The sequence below is a fragment of the Saccopteryx leptura genome, chromosome 12 (assembly GCF_036850995.1).
Source record: "Saccopteryx leptura isolate mSacLep1 chromosome 12, mSacLep1_pri_phased_curated, whole genome shotgun sequence".
In the NCBI taxonomy this organism is placed as follows: Eukaryota; Metazoa; Chordata; class Mammalia; order Chiroptera; family Emballonuridae; genus Saccopteryx; species Saccopteryx leptura.
The window spans coordinates 11,618,195-11,633,783 of NC_089514.1; the positions used below are offsets into that span (position 1 = coordinate 11,618,195).

General features: G+C 41.2%; 1 protein-coding gene and 1 non-coding gene across 2 annotated transcripts; one reads left to right on the forward strand and one right to left on the reverse strand.

Moving 5' to 3' along the window:
- Positions 1-1,363: 1,363 nt before the first annotated feature.
- FKBP14 (FKBP prolyl isomerase 14) lies at positions 1,364-15,265 on the forward strand. Its single transcript, XM_066354127.1, has 4 exons — positions 1,364-1,727; positions 4,858-5,009; positions 9,131-9,258; positions 12,917-15,265. Exons 1-4 carry the CDS (start codon positions 1,474-1,476, stop codon positions 13,073-13,075), a joined length of 693 nt encoding a protein of 230 aa, XP_066210224.1. The 5' UTR covers positions 1,364-1,473; the 3' UTR covers positions 13,076-15,265.
- TRNAA-UGC (transfer RNA alanine (anticodon UGC)) lies at positions 12,095-12,170 on the reverse strand. The gene has a single exon. It is a non-coding gene; the product is annotated as a tRNA-Ala (tRNA).
- Positions 15,266-15,589: the final 324 nt, after the last annotated feature.

The window sequence follows — 15,589 nt, forward strand, 5'->3', positions numbered from 1 at the left end:
CAGAATTTCAGAATCTTGCCTCTAGCCCAGATCTCCATAATCGAAATCGGCAAGATCCCGAGGGAATTCCTTTGCATATGAAAGTGTGAGAAACTTCTCTGCTAAGGATATTCCAGCAGGGGAAGCGATTCGCCTCCCGGCGATTCCTGCTCCAGCGGGACTATAAATTGCATTCTCGCAAATTACATTCTTGCAATAGAGCGGAAAGATCAGGTTACGAAACAAAGTGTACAATGTGATCCAAATTACATTAGGCATATGTCAGAGGTATGCAGCAAAATGTTAAGATTATTTGCGAACGGTGGCGTTAAAGACGATCTTCCCCTCCCCCTTTATTTTTCTTTAGTGTTAACGTTGCTGTGTTTAGCAAATGAAAACAGAACAGTAGGTTGTTTTGTCTGAAATTCATATTTAATTCAGTTCCTGCATTCTAACTGGAAACCCTACTTTAGTGCTTTCCAGTTTCTTCGAAATCGACTATAATGAACATGCATTGCTTTTGAATTAGACGGTAAATGTAAAGCTAAAACATTTTTAACTAAGATAAGCCTATGGGATTCTCTTTCTTCTTTAAAGCGGAGGTGTGCACGTGCTTATTCTCGATAGAAGTTACTAATTGTCCTTGTACAGGGAGAACACCTGTACAAGGTACCTAAGTGGTAGGTACATTATTAGTAGCCATACTTAAAGTTTATGCGGTGTTGTAGAATTCATCAAAAAACCTGGTTGGAAGGCGGAGCTCAACAGCTTTGGGGCTGAATAACCTTAAGCAGGACCCTTAATCTTGTTTAATTTAAATATGCTTAATCTTTATATGGGATAAAAGAACCTGCCTTACTGGTAATGTAGTACGGTTCACGCACTGGAACGCGCTTTGTGAGCCCGACAGCTCTGTGTTAAGTCTTTATCATTTATACCGTAAGTTAAATAATAAGCAATAGCAGGAGTCTTAGATTGTGCAATCCTGGGGGCTTCTCACTTACGGGGAGAATAAAGGAGTATTTCCGGAAACCTCTACCGTTTTTTCACAAGGCCCCAGGACTCTTCCCAGCACTCGCAGCCCGGGTATTTACACGTGTAAATCGGTCGGGGGAGTTTCCGGTTAGCACCGCGCCCCACTTCTCCCCAGGTTCGAGGTTGTGGACTTCTTGAATCGGCCGGGCTCTAGGACCACTCCTAGTGGTTTGCAGCAGCGCGACTCTGGCCCGGCGGGCTGTAAATTGCATGCTTGTAGTGTCATTGGCTTGAGAGGCGCTTGAGGGACAACACTGCAAGCCAACGGGAGGCCGTATTTCCTGGGCGACCACGTTGTAAGAGCCACTCCGGTCCGGGTTTTGGTTTAACTCTTTAGAGGAGAGTTGGCAGTGCGTGGGAAAGTTGCCGATGGTGAATGTGCCACGTCTGCTAGGAAGGGAGAGTCATGAACTTGCCCGAGGCTGTTGTCCTTAAGCCTTCAACTACATTCTTAACTCTATGAGGTCCGGGGTCCTTTCTCGGTTTTTGCAGGAACTTTTTTCCTGCTGCAGCAACATGAGGCTTTTCTTGTGGAACTCGATGCTGACTCTGTTAGTCACTTCTCTGAGTGGGGCTCTGATCCCTGAGCCAGAAGTGAAGGTCGAAGTGCTCCAGAAGCCCTTCATCTGCCATCGCAAGACCAAAGGGGGCGATTTGATGTTGGTCCACTATGAAGGCTACTTAGAAAAGGATGGCTCTTTATTTCACTCCACGTAAGTATACCCTGCAGGTAAAACAATAAAGAGCCCACCCACCTACGCCACGGCAGGAAAGGTAGCATCACCAAATTTTCTCTCTCTAAAAAAACCCCCCCGAAATATCTTTCCTTCTTGGGGGAAACGCAGTTCTTTAATGCCAATCTTATATAAGAAAACCTTTGAAGGTTTTACTGAAAACATGTAGTCAAGATAGAGCAGTTACTTTTTATTATAAAAATCAGACCTAGAATCTTTAAAATACTGCAGAAATATCTACAAGTATCATTAGACATAGAAAAAACTTAAAAGAATTCTCATTTCTCAAACTTCATTCCTGAGGGAAAGTGACTCAGTTCCATTTTTAATTTGGTGTAGGTAAAACTGACATGAAACTTTTCACAGCAACTTACCGAGTAGAGAACACAATTGTTTATTTGCTTGTTGTAGGATAATGTATATGCTAGTTCACTGTCCTATCCTTTTGTTCTGACAGATGACATTGGTCAAGACACAGGACCATGATTTGTTTCATCATTTGTTTCTTTTTGGACGTTTAAAGATTTAATTGATAGGTGTGGCGGTGGTTATGGTTGGTTAATCCAATGCCTACAGTGAAGGATTTTCAGATGATTATACTATCATTATTTCTGTTCTATAAACAAATTGCAACATGCAAAAGATTTCTAAGTGTAATCATTTCCAATTAGGCATTGGTTCTACCAGTTGCATTCCAAAATGTATTTATTTAACATTTCCTTTATGTTAGGCCCTGTGCTTGATACTAGGGAGATTCAAAAACGTTGGCTTCTCTCCATCATTGTCCATTCACTTATCTATCCATCAAACGTGGGCATTCCGATCAAGTCTGTTGTGAGGTTTTGGAGAAGTGAATGGGTATCGTCCCTGAACTCTGTTAGCCCTTGCGGAAAGTTCCAAAGTGACATCTTGCCATAGAATTCTCAGTAGCCCAATCGTATTTGCATTTTCTTTTTTTTTTTTTCTTTTTGTATTTTTCTGAAGCTGGAAACGGGGAGAGACAGTCAGACAGACTCCCGCATGCGCCCGACCGGGATCCACCCGGCACGCCCACCAGGAGCGAAGCTCTGCCCACCAGGGGGCGATGCTCTGCCCCTCCGGGGCGTCACTCTGCCGCGACCAGAGCCACTCTAGCGCCTGGGGCAGAGGCCAAGGAGCCATCCCCAGCGCCCGGGCCATCTTTGCTCCAATGGAGCCTTGGCTGCGGGAGGGGAAGAGAGAGACCGAGAGGAAGGCGGGGGGGGGGGGGGGGTGAGGATGGAGAAGCAAATGGGCGCTTCTCCTATGTGCCCTAGCTGGGAATCGAACCCAGGTCCCCCGCACGCCAGGCCGACGCTCTACCACTGAGCCAACCGGCCAGGGCCGGCCAGGGCCATGATTTGCATTTTAAATTTCCAATAGTATTCTTATTTTTAGTCTGATCGCTTTTAGACCCAGACTGATTTCTTTCAGGTCTCAGAAACCAAAACCACTGTGGACTAAGATCATGGGACATTATTTAGCAGTTTGCGACTCAAGTCTAGTAATTTGATGAGGGAACTGTTGGACTATTGTCATGAAACCTCCATGACAATGGTGAGGAACTGCCTCCCCTGAGAATGATGAAGAAGTCCCATAAATTGATCATTTTATAAAGTGTGTTTGTCATTTCTAGAACCTTCGCCTATGTGCCGTGACAACTGTGTCAAAACTGGAGTCAGTTCTCGGTGGTAGATTCTTTCTTTCTTTTTAATTTTTTTCTACCCTTCCCAGATTTTCTACAGTTGGCATTTTGTTTCTTTGATCATGGGGCGAAATTAAGGAAAAGAGGAAGTAACGGCCTTTACCTAGACTTGGTGAGCGAGGTACCCATGAAACCTAGTAGAGCGACTTCCCCTTGAATAGAACACTCTCCTATTGTACCCACAGGGAGCTAACTGGAACTCAGCCCTCAAGCCCTCCAGTGGCTCCACAGGTTGGTTTTCTGGGGCTGGCCTCCCTTCAGCTCATGAGGCAGCATATCTGGACCATTCTTTTCTTCCTTCATCCTTGAGGGGCCACTCCTCCAGGCTTTCCTGCACAGCCCCACAGTACACCCCCGCAGAGAGAACTGGGCCAGCGTCTGAGTGATGATAAAGGGTGGAAGAGCAGCCTTCTCCAGCGGTCAGAGCCATCAGCAGGGTGCCTGTAAAGACAGTTTGTAGGCAGTCTTGAAGAGGCTACGCTCCTGACTTGCAGTGTCCGTGTGGGTATATGGACCCATGTGTCTAGACCGTAATTCTCCTTACCTCATCCTGCTTCCCAAACTCTTAACTCTCAAACTTCCCACTTTTAACTATTTTTGTCCCTTTTCTGAACCTAGTAGCCTGCCTGGGACAGCATCACTTTGTGGTTGAGACCTTGAACTTTGTTGTTAGGTCAGGTACTGGCCCACATAAGCCCAGTTTCCTCATCTGTACAATAGGAAACAATAGTACTTACCTCATATGATCATTGTTAGAGTTTTAAAAAGCATTTGGGGTAACTCCTAGTATATGGTAAATGCTCAAACGTTGTTGTTTTTCATTATTATGCCCTCTGCACTTCTCTAGCTGAGTCAACAGGATGAAATTTGCATCAAGAAATATGAACAGTGCCCTGGTTGGGTAGCTCAGTTGATTAAATTATCATCTAGATACACCACAGGTTCAATGCATGGTCTGGGAACATACAAGAATCCACCAGTGAATGTATATAAATAAGTGGAACAACAACAAATCGATGTTTCTCTCTCTCCAAAGAATTAATAAATTAAAAAATTTTTAAAATATGGGCAGTGAATTGAATTACACTATAAAGTTTGTTTTTTCATTTTAGAGAAAAGAGAGAGAGAGAGAGAGAGAGAAGGGAGAAAGAATGAGGGGAGGAGCAGGAAGCATCAACTCCCATATGTGCCTTGACCAGGCAAGCCTAGAGTATACTATAAAGGTGGTGTGTATGTGTGTGTGTGTGTGTGCGCACGCGTGTGTGTGTGTGCGCGTGTAGCTATTTTTATTAATTTCAAACTTAACCACTATGGGTGCAAACAATGCACCACAGCACTTTTTAAAAAGTTACTGAAATGTTCTGAGGTGTTTTGTTTCTGTTGCAGTCACAAACATAACAACGGTCAGCCCATTTGGTTCACCCTGGGCATCCTGGAGGCGCTCAGAGGTTGGGACCAGGGCTTGAAGGGTATGTGTGTGGGCGAGAAGAGAAAGCTGGTCATTCCTCCTGCCTTGGGCTATGGAAAAGAAGGCAAAGGTAAGAACAGGTCTGCATGCTTACGTAGCACTAGAGTTCTTTCCTAAATTAGGAGACAGAAGTTAGCATACTTGTAGTTACTTTCCCCTAGAAGTAAAAGAGGACTTGTAATTATGTCTTGATTATCTTTTGAAATGCCTAATTAAAGCCATCATATCTAAATGGCCAACTGAGAGAACAATGAAAAAAGCATTACTATTAATATTGTTCACCAATATAGTGGCTTCATTTGTGTGTGTGTGTGTGATAAAGTATACATAACATAATATTTACCATTGACTGTTTTGTTTGTTTGTTTGTTTTTTACAGGGACAGAGAGTCAGAGAGAGCGATAGACAGGGACAGACAGACAGGAATGGAGAGAGATGAGAAGCATCAATCATCAATTTTTCATTGTGGTGCTTTAGTTGTTCACTGATTGCTTTCTCATATGTGCCTTGACCGTGGGACTACAGCAGACCGAGTGACCCCTTGCTCGAGCCAGTGACCTTGGGTCCAAGCTGGTGAGCTTTGCTCAAACCAGATGAGCCCGCGCTCAAGCTGGCAACCTCAGGGTCTCCAACCTGGCTCCTCCGCATCCCAGCCCAATGCTTTATCCACTGCGCCACTGCCTGGTCAGGCCCATTTGACCATTTTTAAGTGTACCATCCAGTGGCATTAGGGACATTCATATTACAGTATAAACATCACCACTTTCCACCTCTAGAACTTTTTCATCATTCCCCAACCAAAACTCACCAATTTATTTTAATAATGCCAAAAGATAGATTATTCAACATGTGTGTTGATGAACATTTGAAATATAGATTATCAAGGCATTAAATGCAGTTTTAGATGTGGGCTGTGTGTGACTCTGAACTGAAGGTTCCCTTAACAAAGCTTCTACAGTTTCTGATACTTGAACCTGTAAGAATAACGAGTGACATAAAGTGAGTTTAGCAGAACAGAAACAAGCGGGCTAGCTGGTCCAGGGAGCCTTTGCTGGTTTGTCCCAGGGCAGCACATGTAACTGTTGTTTGAGTGGAGACCTTGCAGCTTTCTGAAGGGCCATTTCCAGGAGGCCAGAAGGTGGTTCAAGCATAAGATATGCATGTATCCTATAATTAATTTATCGTAACCTAACTTAAGGGAATAATTGGGTATCAGAAGAAAGATTTGTAAATAGAGGTGTCCATTCCTGTGTTGTGTCTAATGGCAAAAAAAAAATCAGAACCAACTTAAATGTATAATGAGAAGGGTTTAGCGAAATAAAATAGGGCCCAGTTATTGAAAATTGGCATTGCAATGATTTAGAAAATCATACCCATGCCTGACCAGGTGGTGGCACAGTGGATAGAGCATTGGACTGGGATGCCGAAGGACCCAGGTTCAAGACCCCGAGGTCGCTAGCTTGAGCGCGGGCTCATCGGGCTTGAGCAAAGAGCTCACCAGCTTGGACCTAAGGTCGCTGGCTCCAGCAGGGGGTTACTCGGTCTGCTGAAGGCCCACGGTCAAGGCACATGTGAGAAAGCAATCAATGAACAACTAAGAAGTCGCAACGTGCAACAAGAAACTGATGATTGATGCTTCTCATCTCTCTCCGTTCCTGTCTGTCTGTCCCTGTCTATCTCTGCCTCTGTAAAAAAAAGAAAAGAAAATCATACCCAAATGTGCATGATATAATGCTATATATAAAAGTAGAAAGGAAAGCTACAGTATGTATTATACTGTGATATTAAGTGTTAGAAAAAAAAGTATTTGCACATATGAAGTGAATCACAAAGAAATAAGAATGTTAACAACAGGGCTGGGAATTATTTTTATTTCTGGTTCCATTGCTTCCAAAGTCTCTGCAATAGGCATATACAGTGTGTCCTTAAAGTCATGGTGCACTTTTGACCGGTCACAGGAGAGCAACAAAAGACGATAGAAATGTGAAATCTGCGCCAAATAAAAGGAAAACCCTCCCAGGATGATGCAGCAGTATGTGCGCATGCGCAGATGATGACGTAACACCGTGTATACAGCGGAGCAGCCCACAGCCATGCCAATCGAGATGTGGACAGTACAGAGGAAAGTTCAGTGTGTTCTGTGGCTCACTAAATTCGAATCCGTGATCAAAGTGCAACATGAATATTGGCGCGTTTATAACGAAGTGAAGTGCCACCACATAGGAATAACATTACTCGGTGGGATAAGCAGTTGAAGGAAACTGGCAGTTTGGTGGAGAAACCCCGTTCTGGTAGGCCATCAGTCAGTGACGAGTCTGTAGAGACTATACGGGATAGCTACCTAAGGAGCCCTAAAAAATCTGTGCGTGAGCCCACATCGAACTGCACTGACTAGGTATGAAACTGGGAGAGTTTTCTTTTTATTTGGTGCAGGTTTCAACTTTCTATTCATCTTTTGTTGCTTTCCTGTGACTGGTCAAAAGTGCACCATGACTTTACAGACACACTGTATTACCTACATTATGAAGAAAAAAAATTTAGTCATTGGAACCAGTCGAAGAACCACTCTGATGTAATAGGAATATAGGCTTCACAGCATCCTTAGGTCTAAACCATTTACAAAGTGGGAGCCTTAATCACAGTTTCCTAGGAAGAAAATAAGTGTCTCATGGGAAGCACTGTATATTCTAAAATGGAACTTGCACTTGCTATGTAACTCTTAGGCATAGAACGGGATTTACTAACCAAATTCATTCCGTATTTTAATTAATGATGCTCTTAAGAGGATTCTCTGGTGTTCAAATGTCTTTCTTCACCTTTCTGTATCTTTATTGTCTCACCTTTTTTAGACCTCTGTGTATAAATATGTGCATATAGTATATAATACATGCTATAGTATTAGTCCATCGCTCTTGGCCATACTGCTTTTAACTCGCTTTTACTTTATAACCAGTAGAGATCTGAATCTGAGTCATTTCCTTCGCACTGAGCACCATGAAACTAATTCTGCGAATATGTATTTAACACTCGTTCTGTAGTCCGGTAGTGCCCCGTTTGCATGCCGCCTGGGGGAAGATTCCGGTTTTCTGGACGACCTAGTGCATGCCCCTTCTCGGTCTAGATCTGGCGTGGGAAAGCCTCAGCACCCAGCGTAAGTTCCGTTCCCTGTAGCACTTCCAGATGCCCTTTCATGGAGGTCTGTGGATGGAGAGACTGAGACATATGTATAGTGTGTACCCAGACCTGTATGTTAGGTATAGTTATAAGGAAACAGTTGAAAAAAATTGTCTATACTTCCCAGAGGAAAAAAAGATTTTAAGTTTGTAAGATTCCTGGGACTTTAACAATGCTCTTTTCACTTTGGAAGAGTTTTTTTTTGTTTGTTTTGTTTTTTTAATCTTGCTCCTCAGGAATGAGTTTTAATTTCTTCTATCTTCTGCAATTTCTTACACATATGTATAATGGTATATATCAGAGGGGATACTTTCTAACTTTCTGAAATTGCTAATCCTGTTTGATTTGTTTCTGAAGCCTGTAACAGATATCTTAGTAACATATATGGAGAGCTTACTATCAAGCATAATGATAAGTATATTGCATGGACGTATCTTCCTTCATCTTCCCAGCAGACTCCTGCGGTAGGCATTACTGTCGCTTGTATTTTACAGGTTGGGAAACTGAGACTTAGAGAGGGGCAAAAGTAAGCTGCAACCCTAGATAGTGTGACACCAAGCTCACTCAATTATAAACCGCCTTCACTGGTAGAAATGGCAGTATTATATATGTTTCTAGGTCAGGACTTTCAGACCCGAGCTAGTAAATCACTTGTACTATAATTAACTCTGAAATAACTAAAGCACTTGAAGTCATTTTGACATGCAATATGTAATACCTTAATTATACTTGAAATTTTAATATCCAGGCCATTGTGTGTGTGTGTGTGCATGTAACAATTTTTAATTGCCAAGCCTAAAACAGACTGCTTTTAATCTATTAGTTTGGATTATTTTTTCTTTATTCTCTTTATTTCAGTAAAATATGATTATAAGGAATTTCCATCATGTGATAATCTTAGGAGGGTTCTTCATTTAATTCACTTAAAGGAATATTTTTTCCAGTACTGTAAGTTTTCTATCACTTAAACTTTGGGGTCTTTTTAATACAGCTTAACCTTTCCTCTCCTCATTTTAGGTAAAATACCTCCAGAGAGTACGCTGATATTTAACATTGATCTCCTGGAGATTCGAAATGGACCAAGGTCCCATGAATCCTTCCAAGAAATGGACCTTAATGATGACTGGAAACTCTCTAAACATGAGGTGACCCCTCCTTCCTCCTACTCTCTCTTTCTTCCTTTCTTTCAGAAATTTTTTTTTTTTTTTTTTTTTTTTACAGGGACCGAGAGAGAGAGAGAGAGAGAGAGAGAGAGAGAGAGAGAGAGAGTGAGAGAGAGAGGGACAGACAGGAACGAAGAGAGATAAGAAGCATCAATCATGAGTTGGGACTCCTTAGTTGTTCATTGATTGCTTTCTCATATGTGCCTTGACCGCGGGCCTTCAGCAGACTGAGTAACCCCTTGCTCAAGCCAGGGACTTTGGGTCCAAACTGGTGAGCTTTGGTGAGCTTTTTTTTTTTTTTTTGCTCAAGCTGGCGACCTCGGGGTCTCGAACCTGGGTCCTACCGCATCCCAGTCCGACGCTCTATCCACTGCGCCACTGCCTGGTCAGGTGGAAAATGTATTTTTAATGTGGGTAAAATGTTATTTATAAGTCTTACAATGCCTGTGCTTTGAAAATGAACTTTTTAAAGGAACTCATTGTTTTTGGAGAGAAATAGATTTTAAAAAACACCATCTGTTCTTTTGCTATTTTTTCCTTTCTCCCCAATGCTTAAGGTTGACTGTATCCTGCTCTTTTTCTGAGTGTTTAAAAAAATCATTTTGCCAAGAATTTTCCCATTTGGAGTTACTATATAAGAAACATAGATGTCCTGAGAAATGTCTCCTGTGGCCCGTTTCTGCTTAAACCTGTAGACTGGCTGTTAAATGCACTTTGTAGTGATTTCTTAACTATCAGCAGTGGGCAACTCACACACTCAAACAGGTTCGTTGAGGTTAGCACCAGGAGAAAGACTTCAGTCTGCATTTTTCACAGCAGAAGACTTTTCCCACACTCCTCAAAGTCCCAGAGTTTAAGTAGGGAAGAGGATGATGTCTTCTTCCTGTCATTTAATGAGGCTTTCTCGGCCATTGTTATACATACCTGACCTAGTCTTGCTGCTTTTGGGAAATGAAGATAGATCTTTATCCCTATTTTTTAAAATCTACTCATGCTCTGCATCTGGCTTGCGTGGTCACAAATCAAATCCCTTTTTATGCTTTGATCAATTTCATTCTAATGGCCAGTCTTAAATATGCTCAGTTTTTATGAACTGCTGGGTCATGAGCCTCAGCTACAAAATTTACAACACCTCATAGTGCTACCAGTCATAAAACTTTCTTAGATCCGAGGTAAAATTTTAATTTCCTTTAATTAAGAAGACTTGAATCTATAACATCGTCACATGGTTCAGAAAGATCAAGCCAATTAAAAAAATTAAAAAGATATTTATCAAGAAGTCTTTCTCCCCCCCCCTCTTCTACTATGTGACCTACCTCTTTCATATCCAGTGTTATTAGTGTCTAATGTATTTTTCTAGTATTTCTTTATGCAAATACAAGCCAACGTGAATATATATTCAAGCTTCCCCTTTCTTCCACAGAAAGTAGCGTATTATACATCATACTTGGCATCCTGCTATATTCACACAATATGCCCTGGAGATATTAATCCATATTAATCCAAAGAGTTTCACCTGTCTAGGCAGTGGTGCAGTGGATAGAGCGTTTGACTGGGATGCTGGAGGGCCGAGTTCACCAGCTTGAGCGCGGGGTCATCCGGCTTGAACATGGGCTCACCAGCTTAAGCGCGGTGTAGCTGGCTTGAACGTGGGATCATAGACATGACCCCATGGTCTCTGGCTTGAGCCCAAAGGTTGCTGGCTTGAGCAAGGGGTCACTGTCTCTGCTGTAGCCCCCCGTCAAGGCACACAGGAGAAAGCAATCAGTGAACAACTAAGGTGCCACAACGAAGAATTGATACTTCTCATCTCTCTCCCTTCCGGTCTATCCCTATCTGTCCTTCTCTCTGACACTCTCTCTGTTTCTGTCAAAAAAAAAAAAAAAATCCATAGTTTCATCATCCTTTTGTTCTGTTTTGTTTTTACAACTACGTTAAATCACCTTAATCTTTAAAATAAATGTATACTAGGTGTTTGCATGTTGGTGGTAGAGGGAAGAGAGAGGATTTGAAGTTGCTGATCTAACAGGAGGAATAATAGGGATATGATTAAAAATTAAAATGCAGGTTGTATTCCCTTATAGTGAAGCTAGTGTTTAACTGGAAGCAGTATTTTGTTACATCTTTAAATACCTGAATGAAAACAGTAACTTCAGTCACAGCACCACTCATCAGACTGGGTTTTGCTTTAATTTCTGAGATTAGAGGGTCATGTGGCACGATTGTGTCAGGTCCACGGCTTGAACTATTCCCAGACGCTTATTTACATTAAAAATGCCATCATTTAATCTGATTTTAGGAGAAATGTCTGGAATTCTGGCCCTTGTTAGAAAACATGATCTGGATAATTGAACGGATGGAAAGACAGACAACAGTCTTGCAAACGCTTGGCTTTATTTAGACTCAGATTCAGAACAGGTAGTGTACTTTCACTGGATGTTTTTCAGATAGTAGAAGCCTTATCTTTGCTGCTTAGCAATACTTTGTCTCTATTTTAGCAGTATAGCAAAAGGTTTTTTTTGTTTGTTTGTTTTTTGTATTTTTCTGAAGCCGGAAACGGGGAGGCAGTCAGACAGACTCTGGCATGTGCCCGACTGGGATCCACCCGGCATGCCCACCAGGGGGCTATGCTCTGCCCATCTGGGGCGTCCCTCTTGCAACCAGAGCCATTCTAGCGCCTGAGGCAGAGGCCACAGAGCCATCCTCAGCGCCTGGGTCAACTTTGCTCCAATGGAGCCTTGGCTGTGGGAGGGGAAGAGAGAGACAGAGAGGAAGGAGAGGGAGAGGGGTGGAGAAGCAGATGGGCACTTCTCCTGTGTGCCCTGGCTGGGAATTGAACCCGGGACTCCTGCACGCAAGGCCGACGCTCTACCACTGAGCCAACCGGCCAGGGCCTAGCAAAAGTTTTCAAGAGAAAGAAGTCTTTGTAATTCTTTTACTATTATTAGAAATATACCATGGAGCAGGTGTTTAGTACAAATATTGATCGATTTACGACCTGTGCAACTTACGACCATTCGACTTTATGACCACAATCGCTAGCCACAACTGCTCCGCGTCTGGCAGCGCAAGCGTTGAGCTTTGCCCAGCTGGGCTTATGACAGTGCGGACCAGCTTCTGGCAGCACTACCATCTCCGCAGCACCATTTCAACCGTTATCCCAGACTCAGCACAGCAATTTGTGTTTTATGTCTTGGATATTTTTCATCAAACCCCTCCCAAGATGTCTACCAAGAGGAAATTGTCTTTGCAAATATTAAACCAGTTTTACTGGTAATACAGTGTTTTACTTAAACCTGACGAATGTAAAAATAAACAAAATGGTGTAGAGATGATACAAATGGCATAAAATGAACAAAGAAAATTATGATATATAACAATAATGAAAGAAAATTATGGTAAAATATGACTTAAAGATTTTTATAACATCATTTCACAGTACTGTACGTATAGCCTGCTCAACTTACGACCAAATCGTGTTACGACCGGTCTGTCGGAACCAATCGTGGTCGTAAGTTGAGCTCCAGCTGTAGTTGTTACATATCATTAGGTGAGCTACCAGTCCAGCCTGTGATATTGATTGACTCCGGGTGGGCATCTTATGAATTATAATTATTAACGAGACCTATTATTTTTGTAGGTTAAAGTGTATCTAAAGAAGGAGTTTGAAAAGCATGGTGCAGTTGTGAATGAAAGTCATCATGATGTTTTGGTGGAGGACATTTTTGATAAAGAAGATGAAGACAAAGATGGATTTATATCTGCCAGAGAATTTACATATAAACATGACGAGTTATAGAGATACATCTTACCATTTTTACATAGCAACCATCGTTAAAGTCTTATGTTTTAACATCGTTTTGTTCTGTTCTTGCTTTTTAAAAAAATTTATATATATTTTTTGAATGTTATTTAAAGAAGCCCTTAGTGTTTCTAAGTACCCGTTTCTTTCTGGTGAGTTATTGGAAAGAAGAAATCTATTTGTCCTTGATTAAGAAGAATTCTGGACCATTTTCCACTTTCCATATGAAGTTTTGTGACTTACTTGTAATTTTAAAATATCACCACTGGGACCAAGCCCTACATAAGGGCAAGTATAGCACAGGTCAGCACCGTCTGTTTCTGCTTCCCTCTGTTTTCTCTAGGTTAGATGCTGCCTTTTGCAAAGCCTTTTGCTCTAGCTCAACACTGCTGTTTTAGAGTTGTAATGAAACAGTGTGTCTGGACCTGCCTTTGAGTCTCTGAACAAACAGGAAAATGCTTGTTGAACTCTGCTTAGTAATAGTTACCGCTTTACTGAGGGGATGTGCAATGTGGAAGTGATACACAAAGTTAATAACTTGTAAATATGTATACATTGAACATCCTGCCTAGGACTGAAGCTGTAGAGGGTGGGCAAAAGTAGGTTTACAGTTGTTTGTATGGGAAATACCTTAATCAATAAATAATAATACAAGAGTAAACTCTGTTTTGCATACTCACAACTGTAAACCTACTTTTGCCTCACATCCTATAAGGTTGGTTCCTGATTGCTACTGACTTATCATGATAAATAGAACAAATTATTTATGTTTGTTTCTTCTTAATAAAATGTGTGTAAATGTTGTAGATGAGGTAGAAGGTTGTATTTAGTCAGTGCTTACTTTTTAAGGTTAATAGATTACCCTGACTGGTGTTTAATTAATAGTCTATAACAAATGTATTATACTGTAATAACGTTGTATCATGATTAGTTAACAAATCAACATTTTCCCATTTCTGCTCCATCAGAAAATAAGTCAGACCCAGAGCAGCTGCTATGAAATAAGGTCTATCCCGGGTCAAAAATTTGGTGATTTTATTGTTTTCTTCAACAGGCTTTTCTCCTTAAGACTTTTAGAAAGTGTCCAAATCCCCATTTACTAAGAATAGTGTTTTATCATTTACAGAGTGATCTCAACTGTATCATTGACTTTAATTCTCATTGGTCTGAACCCATGAAAAAAGCTGGTGGATCTTAAAGTACCCATTGTACAGATGGGGAAACTGTCATTCAAAAGGATTGATTGTTGGGACTAAGATCAATAGCTAACTTCCTGAATCAGATTTCAGTCCCCAAGTTCATTATCTTTCTACTGAAAAGCAAAATTTTTCTTTGCCTTCACTGGGTCTAATTTCCTCTTCAACTTGCCTTCCTAGCCATCAACTCTGGTTTTTTTGTCTTTGGGTCCTTACCCTTTGAAGATCCTTGACTGGCTACTTCTGATGCCTTAGAATTCTCCCCATGATCCGAAATGGCTCTGGTTTCATTGGATAATCTTGTAGTCAGCAATGACTTGCTCCATAAACCCTGCGTGCTGAGAGGTTCCCAGTGTGTATCTTAGCCCTGTCGTTCCTGTTTAGCTTTAGATTTTTTTTCTTTAAAGAATTATGAACAACTATTACATCATATACAGACTACTTTCACTGATTATATATTGATATTTTCCTTACTAACACCTTTCTTGAAGAAATCAGCTATATCCAGAAAACTCAAGTTCACTGCCGTTTTCCTCAACCTGGAGAAGTCACAATACAGAAAGCCTTATGGGCCTGACCTGTGGTGGTGCAGTGGATAAAGTGTCGACCTGGAACGCTGAGGTCGCCGGTTCAAAACCCCAGGCTTGCCTGGTCAAGGCACATATGAGAGTTGATGCTTTCTGCTCCTTCCCCCTTCTCTCTCTAAAAATGAATAAATAAATAAAAATTTTTTTTAATTAACCTTTAAAAAAAATAAAAAAACAAAAACAAAAAGCCTTATGGTGCGTGATGAGGGCAAAGGAAGTAGGTAGCTTGTCATATGGTGCGATTTTGTAGAAACATTACTGATGATGCTATCTACAGCAGAACAAGAAAAGTAAAAGGAATTTTGATTATTCAGGCAGTGTATTTCTTTACCCTGTGAATTTATCAATTCCCATCTAAACATTTAGACACAAGTATAAAATAAAATAAAAATGTGTAAATTGGTTATGGTGGTCTAAAGCTTTCTGCCTTAGTAGTTTAGTTGTCTCTGCACCTTTCCATTTGTGGGAATAATTGGACACAAATTGTGACTTCCATTTGTACATAATTTAACTCATTAATACTACTAGGTGTGTCATATGTGAATTTATAGAATTATGGTATTCTTTTTAAAATAAAGTTTATTTGGGGGGTTAAAGGGGGACAAATATATGGTAATGACAGATGATTTGACTTTGGGTGATGGGCACACAATGCAATATAAAGACCACGTATTATAGAAATGTACACTGGAAACCTATATGATCCTATTAACCAATGTCACCCCGTT

Excerpts from the sequence above, each read along its gene's own strand:
- FKBP14 (XM_066354127.1), top strand. The coding sequence starts at position 1,474 with ATGAGGTCCGGGGTCCTTTCTCGGTTTTTGCAGGAACTTTTTTCCTGC. Across the intron at positions 1,728-4,857 it reads GGCTCTTTATTTCACTCCAC|TCACAAACATAACAACGGTC; the intron begins GTAAGTATACCC and ends TTTCTGTTGCAG. Across the intron at positions 9,259-12,916 it reads GGAAACTCTCTAAACATGAG|GTTAAAGTGTATCTAAAGAA; the intron begins GTGACCCCTCCT and ends TTATTTTTGTAG.